Source organism: Salarias fasciatus, chromosome 10 (assembly GCF_902148845.1).
Source record: "Salarias fasciatus chromosome 10, fSalaFa1.1, whole genome shotgun sequence".
Lineage (NCBI taxonomy): Eukaryota > Metazoa > Chordata > Actinopteri > Blenniiformes > Blenniidae > Salarias > Salarias fasciatus.
The window spans coordinates 9,272,893-9,295,358 of record NC_043754.1 but is presented as its reverse complement, the minus strand read 5'-3'; the positions used below and the strand labels follow the sequence as shown (position 1 = coordinate 9,295,358).

The 22,466-nt window shown below is 42.8% G+C and overlaps 1 protein-coding gene across 5 annotated transcripts in view; it reads right to left on the bottom strand.

Moving 5' to 3' along the window:
- msi2b (musashi RNA-binding protein 2b) overlaps positions 1-22,466 on the bottom strand; it is a 260,983-nt gene that overhangs the window by 26,622 nt on the left and 211,895 nt on the right. For all 5 annotated transcript variants that reach the window (XM_030100199.1, XM_030100201.1, XM_030100200.1 and 2 more), the window contains exon 10: positions 18,613-18,687. In XM_030100199.1, the coding sequence (XP_029956059.1) occupies positions 18,613-18,687 (75 nt within the window). The remainder of the gene's footprint in view (positions 1-18,612; positions 18,688-22,466) is intronic.

Genomic DNA, 22,466 nt, shown 5'->3' with positions numbered 1-22,466 from the left:
TCAACTCTGATACTATGCTAATGACGGCCATGCACCCCTGCATTTTCACTTACACCGTCCCCGCCATTGCTCGTGTGGAAGCGTTTCACCCGCTCGCCACCCCTTTCACCCCCCGCTCCCTTTTCTTAAGTGCTGAATCCATCTTCCCCTCACTGCCATTGTCATGACACCCCCAATAGACCCACTGGCTTGGAAGTTAGTTGCGGGCAAAGTTGTGGTGAGAGATTAACTTTGCAGGATTAGGTGGGTTAATTAATAGATGGCTGCTGCTCATTGTTTTGTGCTCACGCTGTAAGAAGCCACCCAAGAGAAGCGCTGCAGCATTAAATCAATTTCATGGCCCTTTTATTACTGAGGAGATAAAGCCAATATTTAGCTTTCAATTCTTCACAATTATTGGGCCCCTGCTTTGCCACTTGAGTGGCTGCGCTTGGCTGGGGACAAGGACACATCTGTTTATGAGCTGCGGAGGCCCGGGGGCCTTGGTGTCCGGACTCCGGGGAACTGTCCTCAGCTTTCGCTCTTGGAGCCCGTAGCACAGAAAATTCGGCGTTCTTGGGGAGTGTACACAGAGCGGAAGAAAGATTAGACCCGAAGAGTGACGACCCTCAAATACACTCACGCACGTCGTCTTCCCTCACACACACACACACCATCTTCCCTTTTATTGAAATATTCACAGTAAAAAAGGGTGATTTAAATAACTGAAGTTGTTTTTGCTTTCACAGCTTTGACATTAACTTCAACTTTAACTAACATTTAGAAATCGATGCTTGAACTGTATACATATCCTCCCCTGCTCGAAATAAACTTTCAGCTGAAGTAACTCGCCAAACAGAAAAACAACGTTTGAATTCGTAGAATCATCAGTTTTATGCTGAAGGAGCAAAAATGTGGCACCGGAGCACACAAAGCTCTATTTTCATGACAGTACACAACACATACCGGCGCTTTATGACTGTGAAGTGGCATTTTTCTAAGGTGCATACCGGTTCTTTTCCTACCTGCACCTGTATTTTCTAAGTCTGTGTGAACTTGACTGCACTGAAGTAGGAGGAGAAACACAGTAGGGGCAGTGTCAGTGATGATCAAACCGCACGGTGCAATTTTTGTGTCAAGGTTTCCTGGGATTTTCGCTGGTGCCAGACTGGGTCAAAAGCTTTGTTTTCTCTATTACAAAACTGTCAGAGCGCTTTAAGAGCAATATGATATTCAGCGAAGAGGAGAAAGCGAGGTGGTGTGGTTGGTCAGACTAATTCCAGCCCCTATCACAGCTACTAATGATGTTTTTATGCTTCTCTGCAACTGCATTGATTGCCTTTTAGGCATAAAACTACCACAAGTCGGATTCATACTGGCTCAAACAGCATATTGACCTCCGTGTACATCTCGATTTTTTTTTTGGCATCTCATGCAAATAATAAAAGCTCAAACTCTCAACGTAGTATCCAACTTTGCTGATACGTTGCCGCACATCTATTTTGCCAAACGCCTTGCCAACCACAGACTCACTTTCTGATCCTATTACTCAGAAAACCTCACAATGAAAAGTTGCTGCATTATGCATCAATAAGGGCCTATTTATGTCCTACTAGTCTGACAACAGCTTGACTGATGTTAATGTAATCTGTACTGTTCTTTGGCCCAAAACTGCCAGCAGCAGCTCCTCTGTCATTGACAAAGGAGCTCCATCAGTCACAGAGCACTCCCCTCATGTCTGCTATAAGAAGACTGTCAAATGTGTAATGCACAGCAGGAGCCCAGGGACAGTGGATATGACTATGGAGGCCATATGGTTCAAATATATCCTGATTTGATCATCTCTGAGACAGCGAAGGCCGATGAGGTTTTAAAAATACAGCAAAGCTTCATTTTTAATGTAAACTGACAAGAAAGTCAATTACGAAAGCACTATTTGGGGGGAAAAAATAGAAAACGGACAAGATATGTAGAAACGTCGCTCATAAAAGTCTGTATTAGGATCAACCAGGATCAACCTGTTGGCCAGCAGAGTTTTCATGCTAAGCTGCTGAACACAATGACTCGGTGTGAGGAAAAGCTGCGTGAACAAGTCTTTCAGCCCGCAGCTACAGTCAGTTTTTGGGCCAGACAGGGTGAGAGAGAAAAATGAACAGCAAAGAGCAGTGGAGAGCGAGACATGGGATGGGGAGAGGAAGAGAGAGAGGGAGGGAGAGAGAGAGAGAGAGAGAGAGAGAGGTGGACAACATACAGCCAGGAAAATGTCAATTCATTTGAAAATATTAATAAATACAACCACAAAGCACTCAATCTTCAACATTAACTTTTTAAAGATACATTGCCATGGCTAAACATGCCCCATTTCTCCAGATTAACTACTTTTTAATTACAATATCATTTTAAAGTAAAGAAATAGCAAAAAAGGAGTAGCTACACAGCTAAATTGGCTCTGAAAAGTATTTATGTTGAAGAATGGTCCCTCTGGAAGCAGTAAATTATTGATTAGTTGGTCTAAGTTGTACTTTAATTTGTACAGCGGCAGAGAAAATGGCATTGCACTTGTTTAAACTGCAATAATGAAGTCCGTCGCTGCCAACGCAGGAGGAGAGACAGAGTACACCCCGGACAGGCTGCCAGTCCGTCACAGCGCAAACACAGAGGCACACACAACGACGAAAAAAACCACACACACACACTCACACACACACACACACACACACACACACACACACACACACACACACACACACACACACACACACCTCAGCTCAACATGTAACAAGCATTTCTTTGGATTGAGGTGAGAATCAGAAGCACCGAGAGGAAATTCTTCCAGGCACCGGAAGAACATGCAAACTCCACACGTCAGACAGAGAGTTTGAAACTTATGCACAGACTTACTGCATGACGGATAAATGAGAATGTGAAGCAAAAATGATTCCAGCTGTTGACGTAAAGTCTACTTTCAATGTCGTTTGTATTTCTTATGGTGTTTTTCTTTTTCCAAAAAAGTGCTTTAATCAAACAAGTAAGTTTTACCCTTCACTTACTTCTTGCGACGATGCTTCCCGCTAGAAAATTAAAGAGGAAAGAATCAAGCTGGGAAAAGGCATCCCACTGACCCTCCCTGCTGCTCGAACCCCCATGAAGCTTTTGAAACAGCAACACTACTTTGAATTAGTGTGGCTTATTGCAACAGCTGAGATTCTTGGCAAACTTTGAGTCAACTTCATGACATTTTTTGTAGTTTTGTATGCAAAAATAAAGAGTTATCTACCCCAGCTGGTCTGTCTGAGATGCACAGCGGTTTACTGTAATAATACAGGCCCTGTGCAATTTACCAACTCATGTAATATCATGAAATCTCTGAGGATGAACCGCAGAAAAATCCCAGCGAAACTCCATGTAGAAAAGAATCTGAGATATGTGTGTTATTTTCTGTCACGGTACGACATTAGGAAGGACAAGCCGGCGGAAATAAGTTTGTTGATAAGTCATAGCGGGAGGCAGTGAAGCACACTGCCGTCATCCCGCGTGACATGAAGGAGGCATCCTGTCAGAGATGGAAAACTGACTCCACTTCACATTTTGCCTCATCAATAACCTTTGATAAGATATAGAGGAACACAGACAAATAAACAAAACAAAGCATGGAAATATTTATCAAAGTTACAAAAGAGACAGCCACCTAGCAAGACATCTTTTCATCTGCAGACTGACAAGTGTCCCATTGTTGTCATCCTTCAGCACTACTTTGTTGTTGTTGAAAGCATCTCTGGGTTGTTGTTATCAAAGGCATAAATCACAGAGCTGGAGAGAGCCAGGTGGCTTTCATATGAACTGCTGCACACATGCTCATGTCTCACCTCTCCTCTGATCAGCGGAGACCTACAGTACACACAGAGATTCCCCTCTCAAATAAAACACACACACTGGTGTCTGGAAATGAGCCAGAGAGAGAGAAAGAGCATTTACATGCACACCAATAATTCAATTATAACCAGACTAATGCAATACGCATATTATTGCAACTCTCATGTAAACACCTTAACCAGGTTATCTTACTCACATTAAGCTTCTAATCAGAGTAAGCATAACTTGATTAACAGAGCTGGGTTGCTTGTCAATCATTCAAATTAATCTTTGCTGCAAGTGTGTGTGTGTGTGTGTGTGTGTGTGTGTGTGTGTGTGTGTGTGTGTGCGTGCGTCTGCTTTCTTTCACTGTTTGGATTCAGTGCACGTGCCACAAAGGTCACACAGAGAACAGGATGCCAAGGTTTAAACAAAATGGCCAGAGCAGAGAGGATGGAAACACCGGAATAATTAAACAGGTAAATGAGCATTAACGCCGCGATGCCGCGAAACCTCAGCCGCACTGACATTTTAATCTTTTGTTGTGTTACACTGTGACCTTCTGCAAATCAAAACCATTCCTGATGTGCTCGTTTAAACAACGCAGCCACATATCAATTTCAAACAGCTCCGCTGTGAATTACGGTATAACGTAAAGGACTGAGCCATAGCTCACCCTGTCATTATTACTGTTACTGAAAATCAAACTGAACTGATAGATACTCAAACAGCTGTTAACATCACCTGCTAAACCACTGGCAGAAGTAAATGATAGTTTTTCCTGTGATCCATACAGAGTTCAGCACATGTATGAACACTAGATTTATGAAAAGGTTTAATCTTAATAGTGGTGTAAACATTTGAATCAATAATAAGTCATTAACATCTAAATATCAAAACACAGCTGCAGTAAAAATATACAGAAATATGATGCTGTGAGGATTATTCAGGGTTTTTTTCATGTCAGTTAGTTTAATGATGCAAACATTGACTTCTGGTTTGTAAAATAAATGAAATCCAAGTTTGATGCTTTATTAACTACACTCTCCTTTTTTTTAGCAGCTGACCATTTAACTTCACCACGAGACGTCATGAGCCAACTAAGAGGAGAGATTTCGCCTTGAACACTGCAGCAGACGCAGGTAGAATATCTGATTCTTAAAAAAAAAAACCAAAAACAATATATAGACGCTGTATTACTGACCTGTTGCCACTTAACTGTTCTATTTGAGATATTTTTCCTGCTATATTTCTTCAAAGATTGCATTCCTGTCCCAACTATTCTGAAAAGTCATGAGATTGAAAATGAGGCTGGAATATACAACGAAAAAAGTGAAATGTTCTTTCTTCTTAACTGTGTTTGTATCCCACTGCGAATAAAACGTGGTTTTATTCTGATTACAGATGAGTGCATCCTGTTTTCGTGAACATTTTTTTGGAGCTGGATCGCACACCCACCAGTACTTTATTTATTTTCCCGGTCTCTGTATCGACCGTGGATACAGCCGGTTCAGGAAGAAAGGTCTCCGTTTTCTCATTCTTTTTGGCTTCACACATGGCTTAAAGCAAACACAAATCTTTTGAAATGCTTCAAGTTTGAATTTTTTATTCACATTTTACACACCTTGCAAATCTTTTTTTGAAATTACAACACCAAGACCACGAGCCCCTGCAAAGTATGATAAGAATAGTCAATTTTCTGTTGCTCAGTGATAAGGTCACACATGATGAACGCCTGGATGTGCACGTGTCGGTCAGTGTGGTTGTGTTTGATGTGTTTTTGTGTGTGTCTGTATCCAAGCTGTTGATTTGCTCGTCTTCCTTAACAAAGGGAACCAGTTTCTGTATTTAATGAAACTATTTGGCACACTGATCCGTTGCTATTAAGACCTGGCGGCTTCTGATTGGGAGAGAAAAAAAAAAAAAAGTCAATTGCAGAGGTGGAGCGAGCCGGCAAAGCCCGGCTTTATGGTGGTGATTGCACACGTATCTTATACCTTTTGAACAAAACGATGAGGCCTGGAAGGAGATACAGTATATCTGGTTCAGTTTCAACTGTGAGAAACACAAACAGCAACAAGACACAGTGTTGCAGACACTGCGCCGCGCACTAAAATTAGTTTGACACTCGAAATCACATCGTCTCAGTCACTGGCACCAGAAAGATATAAAAAAAAGTCTGGGACACAGTGTTTTCTGAATTTAAAGCCGATAAAAACTGAGCTTCCGTGCCTCGCTGTAGCACCCACATGGGAAATATATATGATGTGATTCCTGTAGGGAAATTGCTCCCCTCTTCACGGGAAGGTCAGAGGTGAGGTGTTGGCTGAGCTCACTGGAGCTGCTACGACGGACTAAGTGATTTGCTTAAGGACACTTCAGCAGGGTGGATTCTTGCTGACGAGGGGGCTCAACCCGAGGCCCTTCAGCTGGAGAGCGGTCTCCGCACTCGCTGTGATATCTGTCAAAACTGCCGTAATAAATTGCAGAACTCAGTATCTGCGTTGCACAGGAGTATTAGCTGCGCGCACTCTGGCGTCGGAGTCAATCCTAAATTAGGAGTAAGAACCCGGCTCGTTCGTGCAGCTGTGTACCGGCGCGAGCCGCTGTGATGTTGTGATGTTGGGAGCTCGGGAGAAGCTCAGTGTCTTTTACTTCAGTTCTCAGGGACAAGAGCAGTGTTTCTTTGTAGCTGAAGTGCGTGGCAGCATAGCATCAAAGAGGACAAACTAGGCTCTTTATTGAAGTGTAGCCGCACTTTCGACCCCGTCTTTGTACTCCTTCCCGTTGCACTTCAGCATCAAGGAAACTGCTCCTATGCTGCAGAACTGATATAAACACATTCTGCTTCCACACTAGCCTCCAAATAACTCTCAGCTGCTCACACACACACGCGGTAGTTAAAGACGGAGGAATGGAGAGAGAAACAAAGAGGCACGGTAAAAAAAAAAAAATAATAATAATAATAATAAAAAAATGAAAACTGAATTGAAAAAGAGAAGAGAAATCTGCCAGAACAGATAAGGCAGAAATATTTAAATCCATTTTTGGTTGTGGGAATTTTACCACCGGTTTAAGAGCCGCACAGCGGTCCTGGTTCACAACCTTATTATTAAGAAGGCAGTTTATAGCGGTGACTTAAATACAGAGAGACAGACAGGGAGGACACAGATGTCTGACCTTGCAGTGGTGCTTATGTAATGGTCTGCTTCAGTGCATTTAGCTGCAGTGCTCCTTCCCAACCTGGGATGAGTAAAGGCAACATGTCTCTGCAGTCCCATCTCCTCCGACATCACTTCTGACACCCGGAGACTATGAAAAGGTCCTGTGAGCACTGAGTGAATCAGTTGTTATGGCCCTGCCCGTGCGGTCCCCGTGGAGCCAATCATACTAATTAAACCAGACTACTTAAGCCTCCTCTCATTAGTGTCCAAGTAAACAGCCTTAATTTTTTATGCATTTTAATGCCCATCTCCCCGTTCTGGGGGTGGCGGAGGATGGGACAGATGAATGATGAAGGGGGGTAATTTCAGGTTTTTCTCAAATGAAAGCAAGTGCATTAAGTGTCATTTTGCCATTCACGCTAAATATCTGGCGGTGCATTTGCACTGATCGGTGTGCTTTCTCCAAACACACTGAGCTTAAATAGATTTATAGACATAATTCAGGAGCTTCTTTTACATTGAAAACAAAATTAGCAACAATCAATGTAATAATGTTTCTCATACTAATAGCCGTCATTAGCGGAAACAGCTTGGTAGAGGCTATTTCAGAAGCATATTTTCCAACCGGGCACTTGCACGTTTCAATATATTTAGCCGGCTCCACGCACTGGAGTTACACAATCTAGCTCTGCTCCAGATACCAGGGGCAAGTAGGGTAAAATGTGGCATGACCCAAAAATAGCACTGCAACACTGGCTTCCACTTGTTCACTGGAGCTGCAAACAATGTTTGCACAGAAAGTGGAAGCATGCAGAGGGCTGTATGCTACAGCAGCGAGTATATGTCTATGTATGCATAAGCCCATTCAAGTAGGGAAAGAGTCGACTTGAGCAACTGGAGAGCTATTAGCACCGCCAGCCGGAGGGAGGAGTGGAGGGATAAAAAGAGAGGAAGGGGGCAGCTGGGTAGACTCCTAGCAAGTACCCAACTCACTAGGCTTGGAGCTCTCAAACAGTGGGTGGCATCAAAACAACAGGCAGCAGACAGAGAGCACGGTCTCACACACGCACACACACACACATACCCTCTCTCTACTTCCCTGCTTACTCCCATGTCTATGCTTCTTTTCTGTTCGGCTGCTGGTCCCCAGCAGTGTCCAAAGGTGGCAGCCATGTACGAGGCAAGACAGCTCAAGTTTCATTTCGAGACCGGCAGCTCAACAGCCGAGACATAATGAGCTTTAGCGTTGCCACTCTGCCTCTTACAGCAGCTCATCTTCCCCACCGCAGGAACCCAGACTGTGGGTCTCTATGGCAGACTGCTTGCCTGTTTCCGTGTGTGAGGATGGTGTCGGCTGTCCTAGGGTGAGTTAAGACCTGGGCAAATGAGGTGAACCTTCTCTTCCACTTATAGAGTCGTGGAGTTCTTTCTTTGTGTTTTTTTTTTTTCCCCCCCTTGTGGAGACAGGTGCTCGTACAGCTGGGGAAACACACGTGCATATGCATGTGCACTGAGTTGTGGGCAGGCAATGTGATTTGTCTGCATCAGTATGCACTTTATCTACAGTGAAAATGAAACCGCACCGCCAAACAACAGTAAACAAAAGCAGTGGTCCTTCTGCAAAGTGCTGAGGGACACGGCGGCGAGGCGCCGCTACACCTGTTGAATCCATGCGGCGGTGTTTACCTCTGACAGCACATAAAACAGAGAGTGGTTAATGGAGAACAAAGCTGATGTGGGAGCGGCGCGGCTTTATGACCGCACACACTGAAGCAGACAGGGTGTGACATACAGTGCCGTCCACTGACGTCACAGGAGCAAGCTCACTGCTGTCACTGGGAATGGAGTCATGGCCCCAGGGAGCTCAGAGAGGCCGTGTGTGCATGTGTGTGTGTGTGTGTGTGTGTGTGTGTGCAGTCAGCATTGCTGTGGAGACAGTGAGTCACAGAGGCAGACAGGAACTCAGACACAGGCCCCTGGTAGTCCCTCCACCACCTTTGCCTCCTCGTGCGGCATGGAAGAGCCTCCGTGTCAGTTTTATGCCCGTGTGTTGCCGAGCGTCCGAGCGTGCGAGAGCAAGATGTGTCGCGCACGGTCGTTCAAGTGTGTGAGATCACGACGCCCATTGTCGGGCCCTATTTTAAGGCCCGCGACTCATGGAGTGCCCCGGCCTCCGCAGACCCATTGGGCTAATGATCAGCCTTGGCAATTAAAGCCAATCTGTGAGTCAGTGTGGCATCAGGAGGGCCATCTGCTTCCAGCCCTGTAGCACTCGCTCTGGCCTGTGGGACCACTTGCTGGGGTCACAGCTCACCCAGCTCGCAGAGAAATGGTCACAAGATCTGAGGAACAATCTGCTGTGCAACTCCAGTTCAATAGAAACCTGTTCTGTACTGATAGCGGGAGCTGTGCGCGCCGGCGTCTCCAGAGTGCAGTAAAAACACAAACAGAGGGATCTGTCTTATGGAGGACAATGTTGCATGCACCCATGGCACAAGTCAGCTCCCACATCAGCCTCAGGCCAGTGATTCTTTCCACCTGCTTGGAAACTGTGGCCAGCTCAAATGGGAAATGTAACAAGTTTGAATACTTGGAGGCTTTTAGATCTGATAACGACTGTACACCGCGTCCCAAACTACATTATAATCCACACATGAAGGAATTAACTGAAGTCCAGCAAAAAGAGAGCTAATTTGAAGAGGAAGTTTCCACAGCTTTTTCTCGACGTTCATGAAAGGAATAAATGTACTGATGTAAAGAAAGATCATAATATTTATTATGATTTTTTTCCCCACTGCAGTACAATAATTTACCTGAAGGGGGTGTGTGTCAAGTCGGGGGGGGGGGGGTTATCCCTTCACCGCCTCACATCCTGCTCGTTACAATGGCACAAAACTTCCCAGGGTGGTGCTCTGGTACCAGTGACTAACACTTCATATCCCCTTATTTCATCTTCTTAAAAATATATTTCATCATTTATAAAGTTCAATTTTAATTTCTAGGTCTTAATAAATATTGATTGCAAATTATCATCACTCTGGTGATTAGTGTTGTTTCTAAATAGTGGCATGATGTTCATGCTTTATGATTTGGTGTGTTAGGATGATTTTCCTTATTAGTGGAGTTTGATTTCTAGTGTTTTCTACCCTATGCCTTTAAACTGACTGAACACTCCCATGATGCATCACTTGTAACACATTTGAAACTGCCTCTATATTCGCATGTTGAAAAATTAGTAAAATTACATTATTTTTTGATGTGAGAATAACACACAAATTGTATCAAGAATTCACAGTTATCAGCTTGTTTTAAATGACAAAAGCTGCAACACAAGATGATTTATTTCTGAGCTAATCCTGACGTGACTTTCTCCATCGAGAAACATTCTTGCGCCGCATTTCAGATTCCGCTCTTCGCGAGACGCTGCCGATGTGCAGTGAGTGCGAGCAGGATGTCGCCAAACGGGAACCCTATTTCTTGCGTCTTAGACGACCAACTGTGCTTCAAACGTCCGTCTCACCGCATTTCAATCTCCCAGCAGCGGTCGGCCGCTGAACCCTGGGAGGCGAGTTGGTGTTCCAGGCCAATGCCCGAGAGTGACCTCTGGTGCATTTATCATATGGCTGGTTGGCTCTGCCCCAGTTTATGGGGGCATTATCCCTCAGGAGCAGCCACTATCACACCAGTTGCACAGGTCAGCGGTTCCCTTTCAGATGAGACACCTGCTGAGAGGACAGCTGCACTTCGTACCTTTGCGTTTGCGCGACTGCGTAAAAAAAAAAAAAGGGGGGGGGGTCAAAAGGTCAACAACCTACTTTTCACAGTTACAGTAACAGATACAGAGCAGGTTTCATGTTATTTGATTGGTCCAAACATGTTGCTTCACTCTACAACGGTGTCTCCTGCAGTTTATACAAAACACATCCAATATTTTGAGAGGGAAAAAAAAAAGAAAAGAAAAAGAAGTGAATATCTGGTCAGAAAATACAGATATAAGACAGTCTTGTAGCCAACCCAAGCCACCATGCAAGCTTTTCATATTGAGCGGTAAGTGAAGCTGAGGAATTCAGGACCACCTGCAGAGCTGAGTCCTGTTTACCTCCGCTGAGAAATAGAAACCAGCTCCGCGTTGATTTAACGCTTTTGAAATGTCATTTTCTGTCAGTTAGGTATGATGAAGTGTGCTGTTCTGTCTTGGGCATGGTTGGCTGGTGGAGATGGAGATACGGGGGGACGGAAGCTACCGCTGCGCTATCCCACACGTTATATCTGCTGGGGAGGGAGGTCTGACAAAGATGAAGTGTATGACAAGAACAGGATATGGAAACAAGACAGGGAAAAAAAAAACAGATAGAAATCCTGTGCACCAAACACCACAAACCCATCCAAACAACACGAGCACTTGTTACTATAATATCATGAGAGAAACGGACACAAAATGCCGTGTTTTCTGGATAGTTTAACTCCTAAGGGTGAAGGTAACTGGTAACCCAAAATTACTCGGCCCTCCATCCACATTGTACCCTTGCTGCACTTACCCCTGCTCTCTGCCCTCTTTAATTACCTCTTCCCTCCGTTCTTTGGCTACTTAAGAGGCTGACTCAACGGACCCGAATAGCTGTTTGTCTGTCATGACATCTGAAATAGCTGGATGACTGAGTGTTATGCCTTTCACTCACTCGGCCCGCGTCTCTCCCCTGACGGGACCCCCACTAACATCTCCATCCCTGGATTTTCAGTGTAGCATAATGACCTCCTAGTAGCAGCCCTAATGGAGCCATAATGGTCATTTATGCCAGGGGAGGCACGGAGGGCACGGCTGTGGAGGCAGCGAGTCGCACAGGAGCTCCTGCTTAAGTTCCCTCCGTTTCCCCCGCGAGCACATCTCCTGAATCTCGGTCTTTGTATGGCCATTCTGTGCGTGCGCGCTCAGCCGTGCATTCATGAGCGCAAAATGAAAGGAACTGATATGCGACTGGTTAACAATAGAAAGTACAATATGAATGTATGAGGGGTGTATCCCCGCTTTGGATGTTCACTTCTACAGCTTATTCACATGCATAATGCACATATGCATACTACATTCTCTTTTTTTAATTACATTTTCCCTTAGACAAGCTCCTTATTCATGCGTACACCGCGTGCACAATAGAGTGTGCCGCCATTCTCACACCTCTTCATATTTCTTCTTCTATATTTGCCACCACCGCTGGCAGGAATGATACTGTACATTAACTACAGTACATAAGCCTAACCTGCACTTACTGCAGAAAACCATTTTCTCCCATTTGCATTTTTATTATGCGCGGTAAACACGGCCATCTTTCACTGTGTCCTCTTTCTGGTAAACAACAGTTAAACAGTATATTTCTCTAAATGCGACTTCGCAGCCCTCCGTCAGGTGAAGTCCGCCGAACTAGACACCTGGTTAAAATGCGCCACGTCTCGGGACTGTTCCCCAGGGAGGGGCTGCAACTTGAATAATACAACAGCACATTTATCAGCAAGCTAATGCTAATTAAACTGTTGCATAAAAAGGAGAATAATGTACAGTAATGTCCCTTATGCCTTGTCAGCTCCTGCCTCCTCTGCCACGCTCACAGCTGCATTTTGTTCCTTAAACAGAGGAAAGAATAGCAGCCTATTATAAAGAAACATAAAGAAAAATACAATTACACTATTGTACGTCCGACTTCCTTAGGTAATCAAAATGTATTTATGAGACTTTGCTCAAATAAAGGGAAGGGAAAAAAAGAGACACAATGGCTCCAATATATGGAGATATACAGTTAGGAGAGGTAATGTGAGGTATTTTCTTTCTCTCTCCACATAATAAAAAAACATATATTACACATTTTTTACCACAACAATACGAAGTAAAGACTGTAATTCCAACCAAAACTTCAGATTTTTCTCCTTTTGAAGCTATCTGAAAATCAATACTGGCCAACTGTTTTCACCGACACTATCTAGGGAATGCTCCAGTCTTTAATGTCTGATAGACTCAAAGTGAAGTCCTTTTGTGCCTCATTTTAATTCAAAGACACTTTCATTGCAAGTTTGCGTTTCGTAGTCTGATAACTGTTGGCTCTGAAGTCTGATCATCTGAATCAAACTCTGTGTGGCTGCTGTGTGCTTGATTTCTACCTTTTGATTCTCGCCCCGGCTGCCGTCCGAGCCGAGCCGAGAGTCGAGCTGAGCGGTGTACAACAATGTTTACGCTGAATGTTCCTTTCAAGTTTTCTTTCGGACTAATGTGGGCATTTCTCAGAAGCGGCTGAAGTCCAGAGTAACTCCAGGACAGCTACTTGTTTTATTTTCTGCCTTTCTGGCAGGAAAATGCTACATAGGGAATAACACGGCTGAAAACAGCACGACACAAAGGCGACGCAAACTTGCACTTTTGATTAAAGATTACAGTTCTGTGACTTCAAAGGGGCGTAATGTCAAATAAATTACAGTAACAACCTGTGGCATGCGCAATAATCCTCCAGCTGCAGCTGTGTGTGGGCTCATAAGCTGGAAATGAACCGAAGCTACACGACTGCCATGTCAGCTACACACCCTGACTCATACTGGTACCTACACTCGCAGATATTTAGCACCCCGACATTACTGTAAAGCTATCTCAAAGTGTTACAGAGGTATTTGCCAATGTTTTCATATGTGTGCAACAGCATCTTCATTACTGTGTCCGGTTCACCGCGGTGGCAGTGCAGCAGCTGCTAAACAGTTGGCTTCACACAAACTGCAAACAAACACGTTTTCTCATTTCATGCTGGTGGTGTGTACTTCCTGAGACGAGGAGATGGATGAAATTTATCCAATGGAAAAACTCAACTAAATTAATCTAAACTGAACTAAACACACTTTATTAATCATCTTGAAATCCTTTTTTTTCCCCCCCTACCATACTGACCAAAAAATATTTCCAGGGTGCTGAGGTGCCGTCACACAGGGGCGCTCCAGGGTCAAAGGTCCCACGCTGGCGACATGTCAGCTGTGGGATTTGAACCTGTGAACCCGATCCAGAGCCACTTCTCTGACCTCGAGGCCACAAACTACCTCAAACAAGGAAATGAGTCTGGTTTCTTAAAAGGTTGAAACTTTTGTGGAATTATTGTAAAAATAGTCCTAGAAACACTGAAAATACTAAAATCTTAAAAAACTCCAAACTGAACTATATGGTCACTGGATTTTTGTGAAAAGATTTTCTTTCCTAACTTATAATGTTAGAGAAGTACCTTACATCGAGCATTGTTCCTTTGCGTTTAAAAAGTCCTACTGTAACTTACTGCAGTTTTATTGTTTATCTTCGAACCCAGTTTCATAATACATTTCTTTTGACACATTTAAATTAGAAGCATCACTCAGCTGCTCCGACTGAGATGCTGGAGGGGCGAAACACAACTCCACCTCTCTGTGTTCAGGCTTCACCAAATAATAATCTCCTCTGTGACTGTCATCACCTTAGTATTGGAAATGGGGAGAAATACAAATGCTACCAATATATGGTCACCGGCTATTACACAAAATCAGGTTACTTTTAGAAACGGGTTGAAAAAAAAATTCACATTTTAGCATTTGAATTCTAAATGAGGCTATTTTTGGCCGGGGAAATGAGCACGCAGGCTTAGCTATTGCCAATAGAGTAAAAGTGTCAGATATTTGCCATTTCAAAATGTGTTTTTCACCCTGATGACAGCTGTAAAACAACTCGAGACTGGCGGATTAGTGTTCAAGGCAAAGCTCATACTCCAGGCTCTCCGTCCTGAACACTGGAGATGTTTACATTCCCTGGGAAAAACAGCGGCGTGACGACGACTCACGTGTCGCACGCTCATATTTGCATGCATACATTAGTCCTCCTCGGCTTGCCTTTGACGCTGACAATAATGCAGCTTGCCATCAAAGTCGTGCACGTGCATCAGCACAATTTGGGAAAGTGTGATGTCTTTTTTTTTGCCACAATGGAGACAGACAGAGAGGACTGTTAGAAGTCACTGTGTGTCATCGTCACACCAAACCACTGTGCCAACGGGCGCGTCAGCATAAAGCGGAGCACCTAAATAAACACAATAAACAATCAAGTAATTGCTTCCACTACAATGAAGAAAATTTGAGATGAATAAAATACACACCAGCGACTTGTTGTTCTCAGGGTGTTGCTAATTTGTGCAGCCTTCTTACTGCTTGTAATTCTGAGGTAATGGTAAACATTGCTGCTGTCTTCTTGATTGTCTCTACACATGCGGCTTACCGCATTGTCTCTGAAATTAAGTTTGAATTCAATGTGAAGTTCAAGCATAATGCCGAAATTACGCCGCCGCCAAGTAAACAGTGTGTAATTACAGCTGCGCATACAAAATACCGCTCGGAAATTTAAAACTGAGCAAAAATCAAAGGGGGCATCTTCATCAAACACTTCCCTTCTTTCTTTCAACATTACAAATGTGTTCTTTGAAAGCTACACAAAAGACCAACATGTGCTTAAATCACGCAAAGATTGGCTCAATGTCCAAAATGTGAGACAGAAAAATGGGACCTGCAGCCGCTTTCCTCCGCTCCCACATATTTTTTTTTTAATTTTTTTGTTTTTTTAATGAAACGTAGGTAGCCTGTAGCTGCTTCTTTGTAACCAAAAATAATTTTGTTTTCATGCAGTGATTCTTATCATGCTGAATTGCTGTGCAGGTTAGAATTATACTCCTCCTCATGAAACATTCGCAAACGCCTTTTTGCATTTTTGATGCCGTAAAATCTACACCCGTCTCGTCTTTAACCGGCACATTATGCTGCCAGCAGCTCTTTGTAGTCTGCACATGTGTCATGTCGCCTCGCCGGTTTTGGCATGCATGCGAGTCCCCGCTGGTAGAAGAACCAGAGATTGAAAGGCATATGAGGAATGATGACTTATCTAAAATCTTTAATGCAGTTAATTATTTGTCTCTGATTTCAAAATTTTTAATATTACTCAGCTCCAATAAGCTACACTGGGAAACATCTTCTTTGACTCAGACACAGCTAGTTTTAGAACGACCACTTTAAACACAAAGACACAGCAGTTTGAGGCTGAGTCTTCCCTCCAGGGTGATGCACTGATCGGCCATAAGAATATGACCACTGAACATCTCTTTAAATATGACACCTGTTAGCTGTGGTTTATATTAGACAAGTGAACATTTTGTCCTCAAACTCGGTGTCTTAAAGCCAGAAAAGTGGGTGAAACGTAAGGATTTAAGTGAGTTTGACAAGAGCCAAATTGTGATGGATAGACGACTCGGTCGGAGCGTGTCCAGAGCTGCGGCTTTCGTGGGGTCTTGCTGCGCTGCAGTGTATCTATCAAGAGTGGCTGAAGGAATGAAAAGTGAAAGTGTCGCGGGCGGCCAAGGTTCACTCATGCACGTGGGACCCCGAGGGCCGAACCTCCAAGACTTCCATCGCCTACTACCAACTTCTGGCTGCCGACGCAGACATGCAGAGGTCCAATGAAGTTAATGTCATGATGGCTCGGGGCTATTTCATCAAAAAAAAAAAAAAAAAAAAAAAAAAAAAAAAGAACCTACACTATATATGTAGGCGGTCAGTGATCAGTGCATCCATTATACAAGCTTATGGTGATCTGATTTATAGTGTGTAGCTAACATGCAAAAGTCCCTTAAATGCATCAAACAGATGCTGCCATGGGACTCTGTAAGCAGCTCACGTCAGGCCAAAGACAAACATCAACATGTTGCACGTGATCGATACCAAATGCTCTTTGTGATCAATGTTGGAATTAATTGGGGGTGTCATATACTGTTTTACAGCTGCTGAGCCAGTGAGAGCCACTGACTGCGCCGAGTGCTTCCTTTCACCTCACGGAGGATGTGTCTATTTCACCTCCGTTGTTTTGGCTTCTGTTTTTTTGTCCACTTGAACTCGGTTTGAGCTCCAGAGACGCCGGCTTTGATTCCTCTATTTTCCGTGTATGTCTTATTGGGTTTTTGTATCTAATTCAGTGTTTCATTGCTGATCAATGTTTTATCACTGCTTTATCTTGACAATTGAACAATTGCCTAACCACTTTTTTTTTCTGTTAACAGCAGACCCCTGAGGATTCTTGTGTGCAAAAAAAAAAAAAAAAAAAAAAAAAAAGAAAGAAAAAAAAAATGCCTTGAAATGCTGCCCACAATTTATGCCTCTTGGATATAGCCTGCTTGGTCCCAGCTCCCTTTATTTATAGGAGTGTTTCAGCCAGACTGTGTACAGTCAGAAAAAAAGAAAAGGAAAAAAAAAAAAAAGGAGCTTTGATCTTAAATTGAGGATGCTTTCCACATCTCAGTAAGGAGGGACACTAGTCAATATTTGGCCCGAGGTTATTTAATTTGGACAAGGCGTTTGATTCATACATTAAAATTTCCAATTACCTGTCAAGAGTTGAGCGCGCCCAGAGGAGACTGTTTTAATCATACAGCTTTATCAAACTCTTTAAATTGAGTTTAACATGGACAGGATCATACATTCCGCCTGGGGGAAGGTGATATCCCTTAATTTGTGTTAAATAGTAAACATTTTAGAAATCCATGTTTGACTAGAGTTTCTCGCACTCAATAAATACACTTTGCTGCTTTCTCTTTTCTGTCTCATATGTCAGTGCCTTTTGCAAAAACGTTGCAGTGATTTTCACGGTTTGTGGCAAAATATCTTCAATGCAAATAACCACAAATCACTTGACTGAGCTACTCATCATAACAAATGGTCCCAAATGACACATTTTTCTTCCCAATGAAATGACTGGGGAAACAAACGTATGCTCCTTGCTCTCGCATACATTTACAAGACGGCGTGATTTCTCTTCCTCTGTCAAATAACGTTGCGGTCAAGTATAAAAGTAGCATATGTCTGATCTGCAGGTGGTCACAGCTGGACCTCCTGTCTTACCATTCCTGAATCTATTTCACAAAGATATTACAGAGATCTGAGCTGCTGTCAGAGATTTCCTATTCCGTCTTATCAGTGGAAGGGATGATGTCTGGCACGGAAACAAAGTATGTGTAAAGTCCTTAAATAAGGCATGAAATTGACAGGATGCCTGCATAAGTGAGGCTCGGCGGAGCCCAGGGCCCCTCGCGCCGCAGACAGGTACAGCTGCTCACCTCCGCACTCCCATTTAGACTCCCATTAAAAGTGTGAGACAACACTTTTAATGTCGAAAATGACTTCGTTCATTTCTCTATTATGAGAGCCACGTTTTTAAAATCTTCCTACACAAAGAGCTGCTTATTTTTCCGCTCCTCCACGGGCGAATTTGCATATATCGGGGCCACTGAAGGCGAAGAACTTCCCCCATTTTAGACATTTGGTCATGGTAGTGTTCAAGTGCGGGATAAAAAGGGGTAAGCAATTTACTCCACTATATGTCAGCTTTCAAACCCTCGCTCAGAAACCCAGACACGTAGCGCGCTCATAAGCCTGCAGATTATTTGGTGACTGACGTGTATACTGATGATCATTTGTGTACGTGGATGCGAGTGTGTGCGTGCGTCTTTGTGCGTGCGTGTCTGATTGTGCCGCTCGAGAGGGGAAAACAGAAATCAGCCGCGACACTGTTATTTTAAGAAAGCTCTTCACTTACCAGGGAACTGGTAGCTGTAGCTGGGTGCGAATCCAGTGTATCCGCGGCCGTACGTTGCCACAATATTTGGATAACCTTTGGTAGTGAGACAAAAAAAATACAAAAAAAAATGATTAGATAACTTAGAATAAAGGTGCACTGCATAAAATATGACAACAATACAGCTGCGACACGAACACTGAAGTGTGGTTCCTATGGATCACAGACAATATGGTGCATCGGGTTACTCAGTGATGTTATTTTTCATTACAGAACTTTGGGCCATTACATGTGACGTGTGCTGACATGACAGTAAATAACCCTTGTTCATGCTGGATTTATATAATCTGGAGTGATTTTCAAGCCAATTTGACATTAAAAAATGTAACAGATTGAGCTTCAAAATTCTGAAACTTGAGCAAACTAACTTTGATGCTGATGTGAGGTAAAAGATGTTGAAATATAATTTTCATCTAATAATGTTTTGTTGCTACATCATATAACATGGAATCCATTTTTTTTCTACAATTAAAAGCTGGTTTAAGTGCCAATTTTACTGAACTAACATATAATGTAGAACAAACGTTAAGTTCTCACATCATTTTGAAGTTAATTTAGTGATGACATTTTCAGGAGTGGCTCAATACATTTTGTTTCAACAATTACAATGTTGAATCAACCAAAGGCATCAGAATGATCAGACAGTTTGCGATACAGAAAAAAAAAAAAAACAACAACACACAACACGAACACACTTTTTGTGTTCAGACTTTGATATTAACTGGTTATGGAATTCTCTACTCCCTTCTACTCAATCCTTTTTGTCGATTCTCAATTAATCACTTTGAATTGTTATTACCTGTTTCAATATTGTTATATTAATTTTAGTTATCATGATATTTACAAGATATCTGTCCTAAATTTAAAATATTCTAAAACTGTGTGTTCCTTTGTTCCGTTGTTAACCATGATTTCCTCTCAGATTTTATGGTGATGGATTGCATTATGGGAACTCAAATCACTTGCTAAAACAGTGTGATATAAATACATAAACATGCTAGTTCATTTCCCTGTCTGTAAATATGTTAAAATGTCATTGAGCAAGACACTGAGCTGCAAAACTGAGTGCCTTGCGTGGCAGCCACCTCCATGATGATGAAGAAAAGAAAGCGATTTGGAAACTGTGAAAACAGCTGTTTATAAGTGAAATTAATTTTGCTATTTTAAAACTAATAACTTGATAAAAGATGCAACATTTGAGTCGGTGCTGTAGCAGCAATTTGCCAGTATTATAATGAGTCACTATATTATCTTTAAATTCTCAAATTATTATTTTTAATCTCTATCCCATTTGAAATCATTATGTTGACTTGTTCACTTTCTTTGATGAACAAGTTTTTACAAGCTGTTGATTTAAAATGGGTGTACATCTGTTATTTTTTGTGCTATTTTCAGCTAATTTTTAATCAGTGATTCATTCAGACTGGGGGATTGCTTCTTTTTTCCTACTAGGTTTTAGTAGAATAAAAAAAATAATAAAAAAAAATCTTACCAAAGACTTTAATTTGTTCAGGTTGCCAAAACTTATTTTTGACTGAATCAGAAAGGATCTAAATTTCACTAACTTGTTCTCATCTTTTAATCTCTCATGTTACTTAACACCTTTCTAAATATACTTAAAATAGCATCAACATTAAATGCGAGCTGCACATAATTGAGAGTAAGTATCACGTTGCGTAATAATACTTCATATACTGTGTCCGAGTGTCGCTGCAATAAGCAGGAAGTGATTTATTTTTACGCCTGTAGCCTAATAAAAAGGTAGCAGGTATTCAGACTTCCTGATGTGGCTCGTAGATTGTCGACTGGAAAACATTCTGACTGTGCGCCAAACGTACAGCGAGTTCTGCCCTCAATCAACAGTCAGCAGTCACAACCGCATCAACCTGTAGTGCAGCTGGAGCTGCTCTGGTCTCTGTTCCTGCAGGACTCTGCTTTAGGGCCGCTGCCAGGTCATGAAATTACAGTGATTAATTTCGTGTGTAAAATGCTTTTATAACCTGTAAGCATAACAGCTACAAGTCTAAAGAGAGAGAAAAAAAAATCCTTCAAGGGAGGCAGACCAGGTGATTTAAAATACATGTGTTACGTTGCTGCCAATATTTTACACAAACCCACTTTAAATTAAACAAGTTGCCCTACAAGGATCAATAACTTATTTCATTTTAACACACTTAAGGTACCTCAAAAGAAACCTGAGAGTTGTTAAGCAACAGGAGTCGGATTCAATAATTTATTTATTTCATACCACTGCTTTCATGCATTCTTTCGGCCTCCTAGAAGGTTGAATATCTGGGAAAGCCAAAGCGCCGATCAGCTCCGACACAAATACCTCTGCTCTTAGCGCTTAGCTGTCTGTCTAATTCATTTCCACTCTATATTCCACCGCCGATCCCTTGATATTTTTATAGCTCGGTGTAATAACACTTCATAGTGGCCTCCTTGTTTATGTTCGGTGCATCTTCGGCGTGGCAGGAAGGTTCACGTGTTAATATGGCTGGATGTAGATGGAGCTGCCACAGGCAAATAAGTGACAGCCGCGCATTTGCACCTCCAGCCCGGTATTTATTTGTTTATTATTTCACTGGCTGAACCTACTCGTTATCTGACAGCAGTCATCACAAGTATCACCTGGGGAGCCCGCGGCTTATGGAAATTATAAGCATGTGCCAGATTTGTTGAAACCAATCAGATGGTTTAAATAGAAGCTGCCTCGCCCCTGTCTGACCGCAGAAACATCAAATGAGAGGTTTGAGTGCCTGGATTTTACCTTACTCTTATGTGACTGCCGTTTACGCTCCCAGTTTGCTATGAATGATACCCATATCGATTTCTCTTATAAAAATTATTGGCACTACAGATCCAGGAGAGATGGATGTGTGGAGTTTCCATCCTCTCCCTGTGCTTGCTGGTTTCATCTGACCTCCTCCTCGTAGAAACTGTCTTTGGATGTGTGAAGGTGAGTGTGTGGCGACCCGGTGATCTGTCTAGATTGTAGCCGGCCCTCACTAATAGCCACCCGGTATTGATAGTTGGATGAAGCGGCATCAAAGGTGGAAAAATGATCCAGGGAGATAAGAAACCTCCACGTAGGGTAAATGAACAAATGAGTCACTTTGGCTGCGGTGGCACCTTTTTTCCTTTTTCTCTCTCAGTCACAGTGAATGCTTGAGGTGAAATATTTCCTGAATAAAGAGTGGAGCGTGGATGGTTTTATCAAATGTTTTCCTGAGAGATCCCACACATACTTTAATTATAGGCATCTGCTCTGAACCACACCTAGGAACTGCGGCTGATTCAGGTCAGAGCTGCTCTTCATACAATTACAGCAGCGCTCAACTTCTGCTACCTGATAATGAAGCGACGTCAAAGTGTCATCTGTAAACCAAAGTCAAAACATTTCTCGGCGAGGACTTGTTTGGAAGCCGTTCGAGTCCCTGGGTGGAAGCAGTGTTGCGGCGAGGCCCAGGAAAGGACCCAGTGTCATTAGAAAAATTTAAGAGTAGCAGATGTATTGTTCATCTGCTGTCATGATTCTTATTACGACCACAGACCCAGCAGTTAATTAGCTGGACAGTTTTCAGACAGAAGCAGCTGTAGGCAACATATTGAGGAACAGGGTGTGAGGGAGCAGGCAGCGAGGAAGCGGGATACAGACAAAACAAGAAATTTGAGCGGGGTGGGTGGGTGAGAGAGCGAGCTCCTGTGTGAGTCAGGGAGAATTTGAGCACCATCAAAGGTAATATAAACATAATTAACCCTCTAATTATGGTATATGTCCAAGTCTTTATCTGTTTTCCTCGAGCTATTATCAC